At 34.3% G+C, this 17,970-nt stretch overlaps 1 protein-coding gene across 14 annotated transcripts in view; it reads right to left on the reverse strand.

Annotated features, from left to right (window-relative positions):
- Positions 1 to 17,970, reverse strand: part of LOC145680677 (uncharacterized) — a 246,213-nt gene that overhangs the window by 98,259 nt on the left and 129,984 nt on the right. Inside the window, exons 4-5 of one of the 14 annotated variants that reach the window (XR_014130659.1) lie at positions 9,874 to 10,620; positions 2,717 to 2,842 (exon numbers count right to left, since the gene is read on the reverse strand). The exons of 11 other annotated variants lie outside the window; for them this stretch is intronic. Coding sequence is in view for 2 of the 3 variants with exons in the window: in XM_081751555.1 (XP_081607681.1) it covers positions 2,599 to 2,842 (244 nt within the window). In the remaining variant the exon portion in view is untranslated. Of the gene's footprint in view, positions 1 to 2,101; positions 2,843 to 9,873; positions 10,621 to 13,910; positions 14,687 to 17,970 lie in introns of those variants that run through there. 2 more of the 14 variants (XM_081751555.1, XM_081751564.1) reach the window with 2 other exon arrangements.

The raw sequence follows: 17,970 nt of genomic DNA on the forward strand, positions 1-17,970 counted from the left end.
TGATCACTAAGTTGATATCTATAATAGACTTAGTCATCACTGCTAACCCTTATATATCCAAATGATGAAATGGTTTCTTGTTGTCTTCCCTATATTCACAACTTTCACCGTTACTATTTCTTCCCGATTTCATAAGAGGTTTCCCCTCTCTAACAAACAGGCATGCCTTACCTTCACCCGCTTATCCGCCCACAACTAAATAATGATAACAACAAAAACTGACCTAATTAATAAAATATTTTTCTTCCGAATATTTGCAAAGCATTGAATCATCGTAATTGTTTAGTTGTTACTGCGGTTAATTTCACTTTGCAATATACAATCAGAAGTGATGCATTTTACAAAAGGTGTAACTTCTGATTTGAAACATAGTACATCATATCCAAAATTAAAGTGACAAACGGAAAATCGAAGATGCTAACAAGCATATGAACACAATGGAATTCCAGTGATGTGTGACAGTGTACAATAATGTACCGAAGCAGGAGCAGAACAAAATGTGAAAATCATACAAACAAATACACGATATGAACCGAAACGTGAAACGATGCTTGAGGTTCAGCCATGATCATAGGAATGCATGAAGTTTAAATGTTCCTGGTTATTCGGTACATCTGGTAATAGGGAACTGGTTCCCTGGAACTGCTGTAATTTCCTAGAAGTTCTTTGCAAATCCGTTACTCCACTCCTCCAGCCGAGAAATTCTGAGATCTGAAACGGTTGGGGAAGGAAGTGACAAGATGCAAACCTTCTTTTAGATGCGCCCCACATATATTCAATGGGGTTCACGTCCGGACAGCGTGTAAGCCATGAAATCTGTCGAATATTCTCCAACTTAAATTCCACCGACTTGGTAGTGATCCATTTTTCGGATGTTGGAGTGAAGAAAACGGGTTCCACACACACACACACACACACACACACACACACACCGAGAGTCGATGTGCAGATTAAATCGCGATTTATCCTTGATCAGTACAACCTCCCATTGTTCTGGGGTTCATTGTCCGTGCTTTCGGCATCACGTTCATCGCTTTTATCTGTGAGAGGGAAATACATACCACTGTCGTTCTGAATATCATCCCATTGAAGTGGAGGTACACCGTTTGCCGCGAAATCGAGGTAATAGTAGCAGCATACAAGTGCTGAGCGATCTGGATTATATTTATACCTCTATTGTAACGCCCTGTTAATGCTAAATAAACAATCATCCATGTGTGTTGTGCTTCGTGGGTGCCTTATCATGATCTTCTAATAATTGTTCCTGTCTCTTGGAACTGCTGCCACATCCTGGAGAATACTTGTCAGGACACATTTAGTAACCATGTCACATCAGTTTAGGACTATTGTACTTCCATTCGACCGATTATACCCCAGCACAATGTTTCGTCTAGACCAGCCATGTGGAATAGCCGGCCTCCGGGCCGGTTTCGGTCTACCGAACTCTCTTATCCGGCCCCCTGATCCGTAATTGAAAATGTATTAACTGAATTGATTTTTCCTCCCTGGATAACTAATGTTTACCTTGAAAATATGCTCCGCGTTGGAACATACAGTGTACCACCAAGCGCAGAAAGATTATTTCAGAACACGAAGGGTCAAGCTGCTTACTAAAATTGTAAATATTTTTTATGAATTTTTTTTCTTTTTTCTTTTTTTTTTTTTTTTAAGTTTAACGTCCAACGATTATGCCCTTTTAGCTACAGGTGACAGATGATTAAACTAACGGATGACGGACCTAAAGTGAACGATTGTGGAATTAATCTTTTTGTGCTCTCTCAACCGGAATCGAATCCGAGCTCACACGCTAACCACTACACAAGCGTGAAGGGCACGCAGGCACAGCGTTGCGTATTGGATATCTCCTACCAGTATTGTAATTTTTCATCACAAACATGTTGGTTATTCCCGCTTGTCACTTAATTTTGGACACGTGTGTATTTTAAAATAATTTAAAATAACACCTAGTTATAACTATGAATATATATACACGCAAATGATGGTATGAGCAGTTCATTTTCAATTGTTAGGCGTACTTTGTACTAGAGTAATGTATTGCACTTATTAAATATAACCACAAAGTTTGATAATATTTCGTCAAATTTTATTGAGGTCAGTAACTACATTTGTAACGCACTATTTACTCCATTAAAAGAAGACAAATTAATATGTTCTCTGCTTCGAACTCTCTAGTATGTGTATTAAAAATCACAGTTTTTCATACAGTAACTTATAAATTTTATCAATTGTATTATTGACGAAATTACGTGCTATCTCCATAATGTAAACCCAGAACATACAGCTTCACCTGTTTCGTAATAAAACAACAGACTCACGACAATGTTATTTGAAGGAAAATGTTTTTGAAAATCTGACACAATAAGTAAAATATATTTGCTATGAACATTTAAAACGCTAATTTGATATATTTTTTTTTGTATAGTTCTTTATTCACGTACACTTTAGTACATAAAATAAAATATGACAACACGTTAATTTTTAACAGTACACTGAAATCACAAACATTGTTGTTAAAATATTACATAAAATTAAATTAAGCAGAGAAAAAGACAAATGAATGTGACAACAAATATTCCTTTATATACTGTTCAAAGGAAACTTCCATTTAAATTTTTTGCAGAAGTCATTCTGGACGCTGTGGATCAATCGATGTTTTCTGAAAGAATACTTCTCAATGAATTTTTTCCCACATATATCACATTTGAACTGATTCTTCCCTGCATGAACACGAATATGAACTAGGAGATCATACTCAGACGAAAATCTTTGGGAACACCACCGACATACATTTGTACTTTTAACACTTTTAACTGGGTTGAAGCTGCAAATAAAATATTTTATATGTATAAATTAATAATAATAATAATAATAATAATAATAATAATAATAATAATAAACTAAACTAAAATAAAATTAATATGGAGTTTCGAAATCAAAAAGCAATCGTGTAGAGATTATAACAGATTTACCAAATTACTAAATAAATAAGTATCATCTTCTTATTTTGGTGGAGAGTTGTTTTAAGATTACTTCACCTGCTCCCCAGAGAGAACAATTGTTTGATTGGTTAATTTGAGTTTAGCGTCGTTTTTCGGCACGAAGACCGAATGTGGCATTTTTAGGCACCAAGAGGTACTTCACTTACTGCTTAATGTGGGATCCGAACCATTGGTCGCGTCGAACCCGAGAGAATGTGCACAGAAAATACGAGTGTTCGCCGTTTGGCGATGAAGTGGCACTGTATAGAGGGAAAAAAAATACGAAGGTCGCTGTGCATTTTCACCCTTAAAAGAAATATTTCATGTTATCACTTCATTAGGAGTACGTAAACAATCTATTCCTTTATTTACAATTAACCTTCCAGAATCGTGCAAATGAAGACGAACACAAGTTAATTAGAACTGTATACCAATTCACAAAATGAGGGATTCCTAACTAAACCATCTAGATTTGGAGCACAAAAAAGAGAACACCAGACAATTTAAATTGAAAAGCCAATCAAAGGAAAGAAAACGTTACTGCACGATGATTAGCTATCACATTATTTAATGCGCATTAAGTTAGTACAAACGAAATACACTATTTAAGTATTCTACTAAATTAAACTCAAGAATTTGTCTAAATTTTTATTAATACCAAAATTTTCAGCGGGAGTCCCCATCTTCGCCAGCAGCTTATTTATTTACATAAACACACATTCCTGTTTTAATCACATCTCATGACTTCATTATATAATGAAAAATGACTGTAAGTATGGTTAAGTTTATCTGTAACATTTTGAAAACAAAATACAAACCACGCGCCATGATCGATATAATAATTTCAAATACACTAATTTGCTGTTTTACTCACTTATTGAGGCTTGAATTGTATTCCGAGAATTTTAACTGGTATAGTTATGCTTCTCGATAGCACGCTAAATAAACTAAATAATATAAAACAACTGCCTCAATAAATAGTGTAGTAAACTGATTTATCACTTTTACTAATAGTTCGAAACAACAGGTGTGTGTTCTACTTCCGACTTTTTGATTTGTGCAAGATTCTTTGAGCCATGGTCCTTTTGATGCGATGATTTTCTACACATGTTGAACTCTCTTGAATTCATTCATAGTTTTATCATAAATATTAGGTGTACTGTGTTTTCTTTAATGAAAATGTGTATTATTATTATTAAAAAAAAAAAAAAAAAAAAAAAAAAAAAAAAAAAAAAACTAGCAGAACTTACAAAAAGTTTGGTGTCATTAGTACCAAAATGCTACTTAAGGAAACAAATTTTGTTGATCTTTTTTCATTAATTCGGTTGATTTTTCTATTGTTCCAGGTGGTTACTAACAATGGTGTTCCATCTTCATTTGATTGAATGTCAAGTTTAAATCCAGACAAAAGTAATTTGGACAAAAGATGGGACACCATTATTAATAGCCACCTGGAACAACAGAATTAAAATAAAATAAAATAAATAAATAAATAAAAAAATCAAAAGTTTTGGTTTCTTAAGTAGCACTGATACTAACACAAGCATTTTTTTTAGTAAGTTCTACTAAGTCTAATATTGTCACTTATAAATATCGTGTGTATTGTCGTTCTTAATGGAACTGTAAGTCTAATATTGTCACTTACAGTTCCATTAAGAACGACAATACACACGATATTTATGATAAAACTATGAAAGGAAACAAGGCTATCAAACAATGAAGAAAGGACACAATACAAGAACAATAGGATAGAAAAATAAAAATGGGAAGTTACTACCAAGAGAAAAAGAAATATTGGAAAGATGGATGAAATATTGTGATACACTCAACATACATATCAATACGTAAATTCTGCATGATAACAAAAATGTCATTAATTATTGTGGTTCGATTTCACTGATTATGGTACCGTTAACTGATAATATAGACAATGTATTTTGCCTGCATTAGACCACGTTTCCACTTTACATGAATCTTGTAGCTGTCATAAAAAAGACCGTGCTACCCGATCTTTCTATCTACTGTTTAGATTTTACAACTTCTTGTAAGCAAGAAAGGTATCACCACCCATGCAGCACTGCAGTCTAGTGGACAAACAATTAACCTCCTCATTAAAAACGTTTATTTGGAACACTCCCCCTCCTTGTCCAAAAGAATCCGTTGTTTCGGAAGCGGCGAAACTGGTTTTTCCTTTATCAGCGGGAAGGCGATAGCAGGTAGCAAGCAAGACGTCCCAGAAAGTTGGACACTGTTCGATTCCTTGCAAGATGGAAAAAATGTTTTATGACCCTTTTAAGACTGTGTACACGGTGAAATATGGTAGGGTTTCAAATTTTTTTTTATGACAGCTACAAGTTCTTCTAACGTGGCAACCCATCTTTAGATACAAACTTGCTTTTTAAAAATCCTAGAACTTTCATGCCTTTACCCTGCCGCTGTTACATAAAATCGCAAGGAAAAATGCATCCATCCCATACACGTTCTTCTGGCAATGACTCTGTAGTTCAATTTGAGTAGTTTTCTTTCCTGTAAGCTTGAAAATCGAACGTTCTGTAACAATGTCACTTTTATTTTTCGTTACATAATTCAATTTTATTGTTTTCTAAAATTAATTTTTCATTTCAGTTGTATTTGTTAAGTATCATATTTCTGCGTTTATGCCATTAGTTTAAAATGACGTCACTATAATAGTTTCAGGTACTAGTTAAAAAGGACTGTCCATAAGAATCCCTGTGTAAATCAGAATTTGTTTTAAAGGTCATGAGTTTAAGTCATTTATAAATTATTAGGCTTCAAATATAATATTTTACAAGCTGACACCAATAGGTTCTTAGCAGTTTCAGGAATCTGATGATTATAAAAATTTATAGAAATTATTTTCAAAGCCTCGTAAATAGCGTTGTTCCGTATACTTTATATGTAACCATTGGAAAAAAAAAAACTGATTGTGAGTCTATATATACTGTGGTGATCTTCAGAAAAGTAAGCGTGATCCAAATTCTACCTCTGATTAAGTATTTATATTTTATTATATTGTGGCAGAAAATGAGGGAGAGGAAGATGTGGAAACAGGTTGATACAGAAGAGGGCAGAAAGATGTACAGAGAGTTAAATAATGAATTACGAAGAGAAACAGACAGAGCGAGGGAAGAGTTTTACAAAAGAAAATGCGAGGACATAGAAGAATTAGAAAGAGTTGGGAAATATGAGGAAATGTACAAGGAGGTGAAATCTATGGAATTTCGGAGGAAACAAGGGGGTATTATGATGGCAGTAGAAAATAAGAATGGGAAGGTAGTCAGCGAGAGAAATGAGGTAATAGGAAGGTGGAAAGAATACGTTGAAGACTTATATGAGAGTAGGGATAGATCGTGTGGCTTAAATGTTGAAGTGGAAAATGAAGTAGGCGAGAATGATAAAGGATTTAGTATTCTTTGGGATGAGTTTGAAAAGGCTATATCCGAGATTAGGAATGGAAAGGCAACCGGAATAGATAACATACCAATCGAATTCATTAAAAATATAGGAGACAAGGGAAAGAAAGAATTGTGGCGACTATGCAATGAAATATATGAAACAGGAGAATGGCCAAAAGACTTTCTGAAAACGATCATGATACCGATGGCTAAGAAATCGAACCCAAAGAGATGTGAGGATTATAGAACTATTAGTCTCATATCTCATGCAGCTAAAATTCTGCTCCGAATACTGAACAGAAGGTTATATGGAAGAACAAATAAAGATGTTGAGAAGGAGCAGTTCGGGTTTAGAAGAGGCAAGGGCACAAGAGATGCTATTGGATTATTAAGGGTGATCGGTGAAAGATTTATAGAAAAAGGGAAAGAGGTGTATGTTGTATTTATTGATCTAGAAAAGGCTTTTGACCGCGTGAATTGGGAATTGTTGTTGGGAGTTCTAACAAAGATAGGGTTGGAATGGAAAGACAGAAGACTCATAAGAAACTTATACATGAACCAACAAGTAAGTGTTAGGATAGGGGAAGAACTGACGGAAGAGAGTGCGATTGGAAGGGGGAGTCTGACAAGGATGCTGCCTCTTGCCAACACTATTTAATGTCTATCTAGAAGAGATAGTGAAAAAGAGCCTACATGATTATGATGGTATTTCGGTAGGAGGTAGAATGATTAGATGCATAAGATTTGCAGACGATATGGCGCTTGTTGCAGAATGTGAAAAGAAAATCAATAAAATGTTAGAAAAAATGAGAAAGGGCTTTGAAGAATATGGGATGAAAATAAATGTTAGAAAGACAAAAGCCATGGTGATTGGAACGAAGGGGTCTGTGTCAAATATAAAAGTAGGAGGGGAGAAAATAGAACAACTGAATAGTTTTCGATACCTGGGTAGTATTCTTAGTAATGACATGAAATGCGAACGTGAAATAAAAGCAAGGATAAGAATGGCGAAAGAAGCCTTTAAAAGAAAGAAAAGTCTGTTTTGTGGGACCTTGAACAAAGAGTTGAGAAAAAGACTCACAAAATGCTTCGTGTGGAGTGTTGTACTGTATGGGGCGGAAATGTGGGTGTGGAGAAGAATGGAAAGAATTAGTTGGGTCGAGCGGAAAACGAATGAGAGAGTGTTAGAAATGGTGGGTGAGAAAAGAACACTTTTAGATATTATTAGGAAAAGGAAGAGAAACTGGTTGGGACATTGCCTAAGAAGAGATTGTATCATGAGGGACGTCCTAGAGGGTATGGTGGCGGGAAAGAGAGGGAGGGGGCGAAGGAGACTACAATTAATGGATGATATTAAAACAGCAAGATCATACGCGAAGACGAAAAGGTTAACGGAGGACCGTGGAGCATGGAAGCTTCTCAGCTGCGGCATGTGACCTGCCAATAAAGGCAGAACACCTATGATGATGATGATGATATTGTGGCAGTATTAGCACTTCAGTATTTTGCCACTACTTTATTAAACTCAATATTGAGCTAAAGACTGATTTTTTTAAAAAAGTTACAGAATACGTAAGTATAACAATTTTTGATAGGTCTGGCTATGACCTATGCTAATTGATGTTTAATAAATCTATATGGAAGTGATATGAACGTCTTGTGGTTATTTTAAAGTCTTTTCGAAGAGTAGTACAAACTACTATAAACTGCACGGTAAGAAGTATAGCTCATGTGGGTGATATTCTTCTAAAGTGGGTGATATTCTACAGAACCTAAGGTAATCCAAATTTGTATTTATTATTCTCCATAAAGCGAACTGACTTAACACCGGTAGAAAAGTGAATAGTCATTTTAAGTGGAGACATGCATAACACAATTACGAGTGCTTAAATAGATATTGTTACCCTCTCTGGAAGGGGGAAGACGCATGTCTATCACACAGCATTCCGTTTAATAAATCACTGTTAAGAACTAAATTCTAGATACAAATCGTTCCTGCAAGTACTGTAAGTTAAATGTTCACTATAAAAATTTTTCTAAATTACGCATTATATCGAATTATAATGAATTTGCGTGTTGTAGAAATGAAATATTTGAGTTAATATATAAGGAACTTGCATAATATGTCTTGACATTTCACAATTTTAATAATTTGCTCTGTATCGATTCCACATTTACAATGAAACAAAATCATAAATTAATTACGTTTCAAGTTTAATTTTACTTCTGATTTAAATTAAGTCCTACTAAAATAAGTAGGAAAACAGCCCAATTCAATACATAGGTTGGATTAGTTTCATGTGAATTTTATATCTTTGGTGAATTCTATTAAAATATAAAACTTTTTTTTTTTTTTGAGTATATTTATATACAGTACGATTTCAGATCAGGTTTAATGTTTTGCACAACATTACGAAAAATTGTCAAAGTTTATATTAGAATGATTTAGGTTTCAGCTGACTTTTTAATGAAATAATGTATGATAGAAGAGTGTAATCACGCACTTTAAGCGCCATGTGCATACTTGGTCTATTACTACGGGTCAAGTGCATATATGTTGTACACTCTTCAAATGTTATTCAATAGATTAGAGAACACTGCTAGCCCCAGAATAAAACATTTGATTATGGGACTACGCGGTTAACGTATTAGGAATCCTTGTACTCTTAGACATAAGTAAGAATAAATCGAAAAACGCACATTTTCTCTAGTTGCTTCAGATCTTTATTTTAAGCAAAAGTACTGGACTGTCCTATTTCTGAATGTAAAATACGACATTCTAAAGAAACATGAGTGCTAAGATTTTCTTCCTTCCTTTTCAACAAGACTATACTTTTGCTAGCGACTTATAATTGCTAGAACAAAGCCTAAAATATTCCTTACAGTGTAGGAAGAGCTTGAATCAAGACTGTTTCTATTTCCACTAACAAATGACCCGTCCACTTGGAATTGTTTCAATTGGAAGAAAGGAAAGAAAAGAAAGAAAAACAAGAAAAATTTATATGCTGTCAAGATTGTGTAATAAAATGGAGTTATCTATATCAATATACAGTAAAACTTCTATATAGTGGACAGTACCGTGAAACGTAAACCTATCCAGGGAACGTAAAACTATCCGTTATTCGGAAGTGTCCGCTATTCGGAAAAAAGCTTAAGTTGCAACACAAGAAAAAAAAAAAAAAAATACTGCAGTGTACACACAAATTTAGGCAACATTATCTTGCTGTTTATTTTCATACCTAATGTACACTAATGCAGTTTTCTAAGTACAGTAAATGGAAATTTCAGTACAAGTTCTTCCTTTATACTGTACTATACACGATGTCTGCGTCTTGCAAATGGATCACTTGTAGCCAGACGAAGATAAATTGCACGAGACGTCATTCCATTGATCAAACTATGCTGAAAATTGCTACTGAACAACATACACTTAAAAAAATACAAAAGAAATACAATACCTTACTCAACAATGAACGATTATGTTAGAAACCCTGCCCGTTACTGTTTGAAATTCCAGAAAATACGAGACTTTTATTGTTGGCTGTCCGTTGATTGGAAGTTTTACATAGGCGCTGGGGAATAGTTTTCAATGTCCCCGTCCGTTATTGAGAATGTCCGCTATTGAGAATTCGAGTTTATGCGTTCGAACTTGTACATGATTCAATTTTTACTGCGACCTCCGTACACTATTAATAAAACTTAAAGCTGTCTTCATAATTAACTGAAATACATTCTGCATACCAAATACTGTTCAGAAGTAGAAGTGGATGTAATTGTACAAACATACGTATAACAAATAAGATATTGCAGACAGACACCGTACAGCTAAATTGTTAATTGAAGCAGTATACTGCTTTTTAAATTTATATAAATACAAATTTCATAATTGAATCAGAAAAATGTTTATACAAGATACACAATTCTCTTCAGTTTATCTAAAAACGGAATGTATTAATGAATGATTTCTAATATCTTCCTCTGATGCAAAACTCCTTCCACATTGGGTGCAGAAGAATGGTTTGTCAGAAGAGTGAATTCTTCGATGTCTGTCCAGGTGGTGTTTCAGCCGGAAACTTCTTCCACATATGTCACATGTGAATGCTTTTTCTCCTGTGTGGACAAGAATATGCCTCCGAAGATTATATGAAGAAGAAAACAGTTTGCAGCACCAGTGACATATGTTTGCATTCTTGGCATTAACGAAGCTGCAAATAAAAAATAGCTTTATTTCCAAAGAAAGAGCCAAATTCATTACCATATAATTAACATTTAATATTATGGGGAAAATATGACACTGACGGGAAATTCAAATAGAGAATAGACAGGATTTCACAGAGAATTATTTTCAATGCATAAGAAGCAAGACCTGTAAACTTGCATACCACTGCACAATACGCAGAATTATTTTACTGGTGCTATCCATCGTGAGTCTGTTTGCTGTGATGCTCTTTCTTGAAAGAGAAAATATTCAGTGGAAACGTCACTTTTTCTTCTTCTTTTTAATTTAACAAGGCTGTAAAAAAGCACTTAATTGTGTAATTAGGAGTAATGTGCAGAGGAAGCTGTGACAACGTGTTGGAGATAAATGGTTATTTCCGCATAGGTTAAAAATGGTGCAGAATAGGATATATACTCCGTTGTGAGGCGAACAAACACGATTGAGTAGGTATTCGGACGTTTTTGAATTAAACAAATGTTGCTGTCTTTGTGATCTGTGTGTGTCTGAGATACTTGGACTATATGTAGATCGATTGTTGTTGCCTGATTAGGTTATATTGGACTTACATCTTAATGTGGGATCCGAATCACAAGATTCCCACCGTGAACCAAGCGAGGGTCTTCTGCGCTAACACGAGTACGCTAACCATGTAGCCACGAAGGAGCTTGCTATGGAATATTGCGATATATGCTTGATGTCGGGTGCGGTGTGTTACTGTGTGGGGTTCTTTATGTTGATTAAGCTTACGAAGTCCAGTGTACATTACATGTAGGGATACAATCTATTATAGGTTCTTTATATTGCATAATATGTTATCGTCATATTGTTAAACGCTCCTAAACCAATGAAGAGGAATTTAAAGCACATCACAATTAACTGAAAGTCCAATATAACCTAAAATCTCTAAAGTTATACACTTTTTGTGATGTACTCTTTACACTGGCGCAGTTTATTTTCGAACCAACTACAACAGAGATCAAAGCAAGAAAGGATTATCGTTATAACAGAGATCAACGTGTGTTTTGACGGGGATACAATCTAATATGGATCTCTTATATTGCATAATATATTAGCGGTACGCTGTATTATATAATGTACGCTCCTAAACCATTGAAGAGTAATCAAAGCACATCAGAATTAACCGAAAACCCAATGTAACGTAAGAGCTCTAAAGTTATACTCTTTTTAGGATTTACCCTTTAGCACAAGGGAATTGTATATTTGACTTAGGTCTTTTACTTCTCGCCAAACTATTATTTGGAACTATTCTTACACATTGCTTTTTTTTTTTTTTTTTTTTACCCCTCTGTTTTGCACTTTATATGTTGTACAAAATTACATAAAAAATGCTTAAATAATTATGTAGAATGAGGCAGTACGAATGAAAAAAAGCAACGTGTAAGCTTGTTTTTTAATATATTTACTTGTTCGAACTTTAACGATCTCAGAGACACGGAAACAAAATTGACAAATCTACTTAACAGAAAATTCAGAACACAATATTTATAAAGTACAAATGTCACTTACGTAGCTATTCTGGAGTCCATCATAATTAAAACAAAGAAGAACAATACTTGTAGTAATTTTATCTAATTTATTCAGCAAAGAAACATTGATACATTAATTAAAATAATCAGAACACCTTTGTCCTATACAGGATTTACAATTCTGCGCATATGCACACCCCATTACCTGCACACACCTTTTGCTCCAATTCGCAAGACACTACTAAAGACCGCAAACAATATATATTTCTAACAAACTCTGAAACGTGTAGTATTTGCTCAAATACTTAAAGAAATCAGAACATTCAATTATTTAAAAAAAATATTAAAAAAATCAAGACTTCTTGATAAAAATATACAGTGCAATTTGACATTAAAAACCGAAGAATAATTAAGCTTCCATCTGAAAGAGGAAAAATTGCAATTAATAATTAAAAAGTTTCATCGTTTGCAGCTGGTTATTATGCTTATGTATAGATCTGGGGACGATCTAGACAGTAGCAAATGTGATTACCTTTCATTGTCTAAACACATATAATGTATCACTGTTTATATTTCTATTGCTTTCTGCCCTTCATTGATGTCCAACAATGGCATAATTTAGATGAGATTTTGAACCCAATGGTTGGGTTATGTAAATGTAAGAGAAAGATACATTTTCTCCTCCAACATCCAGACAATTAGATTTATATACGACAAAAGAATAACATTGACAGTAAATTCATCACTACTATTTGACAGGAAGTAGAGTGTGTGTAATGACTGAGAGAATTTTCATGATATCCTATATGTTCCCTTATCCTCGTATATTTTACGAGCTTGATACTAGCCCACTACCTGCCTCCCTCCTTCCAGGCTTTCTGCGCTATGCACCTGTGATCATATAACTTAGCAATCATTAGGAGAACATAGAATTTTTCATTCTGACTTTCTTCCAGTATTCCATACTGTAATTAATATTGCATAACATTCTGTAATATACTACAGTAGATCCACTTCTACATGTCAGTACTAACTTAAAGATTAATGTGAGCGGAGAAGATCAAACATTCTTGGGAGTCAGATTTAATACATTTCTGAGCCACTGTAGACTCATGGAATGAGGTTTGTTCGGGGTATTAGGTGATTCAACGTTTATGGTCCAAAGGAATTTTCAATCACGACTGTCAAGAAAGAAAATAAATGTAGAAGACATGGTTAGAATTCATCTTTGAAAAGATACCATATGTAGGGCTTCAGAATCACTGCATGCCCAACCTAGTGTGCCAGTTTTCTCTCTTTCGTATGAGATGAGGGTAATTATGCACAGCTGCTAAAGTCACACGTACCAAGATTGTATAGTTTTATTTGCTACAAGGCTTCTAAATCAGTCGTTTTCGGATGAAGTCGTGGAAGAAATCAATTCCGAACTCTACATTGGAATTCGACCGTCTTCCGAGCAAAATAACTGGATAAACTAGAACAGGCCTAAAAGCCACTACGTAAACTCTACTTTGCCGGGTTTACCCTGAATTACATTCTCGCTACAATATATTAGATAGTGTTCTTAATATTACGCTAAGTCGTTCTTCACTCAAGATAAATACTTTTTTTAACTAACCATTATGCAGTAACTGATATTTTGAAGTTATTTTTTCAAGCTATTACTTGTAGTATTTCAATTTATATTGTTTATCAGAAAAAGCAATGATACACATTGTCATATTATATATATATATATATATATATATATATATATATATATATATATATATATATATATATATATATATATATATAAAACCCTGAAGAAATTTACGTTCCTCTTCAATATAAAAACGTATAAATGATTAGTCAAAGTGAGTAATTGACGACATCTTAAATTAAGAAGGGTGCTCAGAAGAAAACCAACATAGCGAACTCGAACCCAGGTGAATAATTTAGGTCAAAGACAATAATCCATAACTGAGGTGAAGATAATGACATAAGAATGTGGGATGTGAGAAGCATTTTGCACGAAGATCCTCCAACTGTGGTAAGTGACAACATTCACTGCAACTATTTAGAATCTTAGTATATACAACAGGTGAGCATTTTTACCTTAGATTTTTAGAGAATTTGAGAACAACATTTTCAAATAGAATAACCTCTATCGAAGTACAAAATTATTTCTTGAATAGACGTTTCTTTTCGTTGAATGTTTTTTCCATTATAATATACATGTAAATATGCTAATTTTTATGAATGAATACATGTACATAACTTTTGTAAATGAATAAAAAGTTTCTACGAACATACATTCACCCACTAAGTAAATGTATTAATGAATGATCCTTTATATCTTGTTGTGATGCAAAACTCCCTCCACACTCTTTGCACTAGAATGGCCTGGTGGGTGTATGAACCTTTTTATGTGACTTTAAGTGGTGCTTCAACTTGAAAGCTTTTCCACATAAGTCACAAGTGAACGGTTTCTCTCCTGTATGGACACGAGTATGTATCCGTAGATCATATGAAGAATAAAAATTTTTGGAGCACCACTGACAAACATTTCCATTAAGAGCGGGGCTGAAAATAAAATAAATAATTTGTCATGGAGTCATTTGGTTTACACAAAGGATATTATTTACATATATGAAATAGTTCCTTACCTATACAAATAAACATGTTATATAGGAAAAATCTACACAATACGCGGAAAGAAAGAAACGTAACTCGGAACTGCAAGAAATTACTTTCTCGAGAAAGATAATGCAAATCAAGTAATAAAATACAAACTAGAAAGCTGAACGAGTTTTATCTTAGTTATATATCGTTTTCTCTACTCAAATATCACCACACCTAATATTAATGTAAGATTTCTTACACATGGATTATACGTATGTTTTGTTGTTGTAGATTCTTTTGCTACAGTAAAGAGTATATTTTGTAAGAAATCTTATATTAATCTTATAAATCTTATATCTTATGTCATCACAACTGATATTGGAGAAACTTACATGTAAAAATACGTAAAAAGGATGATTTTGTCAATTGTTTACAGCAGTGCAGCAATCTCTACATCTCTGTAACGGTTTGAGATAACACTTTGTTCTAAACAGTATTATTGTCTTTACGTCTTTTGGAAAGCATTTGTGTGTGGTTGTGATGCTTGTCTACGCAGTTTTTCGGAATAAAGCAGTTAATAATAATAATAATAATAATAACAATAAAAATAATTCCTTTATAAATCTGTTCCTGTTTATTTAAAATACATTGTATCATGACCAACACTAAAATATTTTGGATGTCCATTGTACTGTCCGTCTAACTTACGTTATTATGGTTATAGAGGCCTCCAATTTTGAAAGTCTGACATTGTAGCGCACTGTAACACTGAATAATAAATGGGATATTATAAGTTTTCGTTTAACATGTTGATTTGAAGTATGTAATATCTGACGTAATGGTATTTGAAAAAAAAAAAGCATTACTATATGTTGGTTTTATTAAATATTCTCGGGCTATCAGCCAGGTCAAGATATTGACATCCGACGTTTCGAATGCAGAGATTGCATTCATCTTTTGGGCCGGAGATATAAACGGGGGGCTTAAGAGTAGCTGAGGGAAATGCTGGCTCCTGATTGGCTACGAGAAATGGCTTTGTTAAACTCCTTTTTTTTTTCCTTCCTGAAAAGGGCCAACCAGATACGAATAAGTTGAAACCCATTGTCTCTATTGAGACTGTTCCTTTCATGTAAGATGGCTATGGCTTCCTTCATTATTGTCCTAAAAATTGCTGCACTTGGCTACTATGGTGAATTTGTAAAATTGACTCTGTTCCAGCTCTAAGCTATGCTCTGATAGTACTTACGAAGAAAACAGCTACAAAGACTACAGCAACATATGATTTCAGCAACTCGAAGAGTCAGGACTAGCACAGAATAACTTAGAGCTGAAACAGAGTCAATTTTACAAATTCACCATAGTAGCCAAGTGCAGCAATTTTTGGGACAGAATAATAAAGAAAGCCATACAATCTCACGTGAAAGAAACAGCCTCAATAGTAACAATGGGTTTCAACTCCTACCTGGTTGTTTCTTTACAGAGACAGAGAGAGAGAGAGAGAGAGAAACGTTCAACTAAGCCATTTCTCGTAGTCACAATAACAACCAACCAGGAGACAGCACTTCCCTCAGTCAATCTCAGAGCACTATTCAACAAGCCAAAGTAAAGCGAAAGATATATATAATTGTATACCTTTCGGGTCCTCAAGACGAGACTTGCACTATGTGGCAACATTTCAGATAAAGAACCTCAGGGAAGATCTATCAATCATTCAAACAGTTACATCTATTCTTTCCAGATGTCAGTTAAAGTCGATAGTCGTTGACACTAGCACCACTCATTAGCGTAACAATTGTTTGATGGATTCGAGGAGCAATGCTAAAGGTTCCAAGTTAGTCTGCGACGTCGCCATATAGTGAAATTTTCATTCCCGACAGCGGCTGAAGGAGGTTCCGAAGGGTATATCATTATATAACATTGTTGCTTTATTCTGATGTGAAGAATAGCGCTCTATTGTCCTTGGGCGCCATTTTTAGAACACCCGATACATTTATGCCCATATATATTTGGTCTCTTCATTACAATTCCTGAAGATGAATGCAATGTCTGCATTCGAAACGTCAGATGTCAATATCTTCACCTGGCTGATAGCTCGAGAACACTTACTAAAATCACGCAGCCAGGAAGAATTCAATTCTTACCTTATGTTGGGTTGGCAACGTCGTTAATTTGGTGATACTGCAAAGCACGTCAATAAGTCTCCTTGTCGATGTTTGCATCATATAAAATTTCAGCAATTTCTATCTATTAATTTAAAAGTTACAATGGCATTTCAAGATGAATGGTCCTTCTTTCTTTCTCTCTCTCGACATACATAGTAAACTGTATTTATCATACAAAATATTAGAACGGAACCTGCAATTATATTTAAAATATGCTCATCTGAAGAAGTTGCAGTGAACTTAACTGAGCATACTGTCTAATGGATCTTACGGAAGTTCCTACTCGAAGTGGGGTCAAAGAAAAATTACAAGTAAAACAGAAAAGAGAAACGAAAGCTTGCTCTTACGCTAATTAAAATGCATCGCGCGGTCACTTACCCTATAATACAGGCTAAACTTTCTCTGGAGCGACAACTCACGAAGGGCTATATGCTAAGCCAGATGGCATACACCAAATGAGTTAAATGCACAATTAGTGCATTGACTCGCAGTCCACTAGGTTTCTAGTTTCTAGACAGGAGTTTGATACTCTTAATTCAGGTAGTTTTACACATACCACGTGACCCACATTGCACTCTGTTTAATTATCTTTTGGCCTTGGTCAACTTCACATACGTATATCTTTGAAAAATACACTCTATCAGCATATCTACTGAGCCTGAGCCTACTCTGAATCTAGACTCCAGAGTTGAAATTGCGATTCCTTTTTCTAAGTTAGGCAAGATTCACTTTAGTTCGAACACGGGAATTCATAGAATTTTAGTTAGAAAGACGGGAAGTCATCTTACAAGTTACAACACATTGTATACTATTGCTTTCTCACGTACTATCATTTGGATTGCTTTTAAACTTGTAGGTTCCTTGCCACTATCGTACGTTATTTTATTTACTTGTAAATATAGCAAATGCAGCAAAACAGAAATCACACAAATTACAATAAAAAAAGACAATATTACTGAAAATTCCTTTGTATATCTCTATCTATCTATCTATATAATCGAGAAGATATTTGTGTTACTGGGAAAAATACTTGCTTACAAAGAGAATGTGGTATAAATTATCTTCTTATGACAAGATAATTTC

This window comes from Thermobia domestica, chromosome 3 (genome assembly GCF_964235325.1).
Source record: "Thermobia domestica chromosome 3, izTheDome1.hap1.1, whole genome shotgun sequence".
In the NCBI taxonomy this organism is placed as follows: Eukaryota; Metazoa; Arthropoda; class Insecta; order Zygentoma; family Lepismatidae; genus Thermobia; species Thermobia domestica.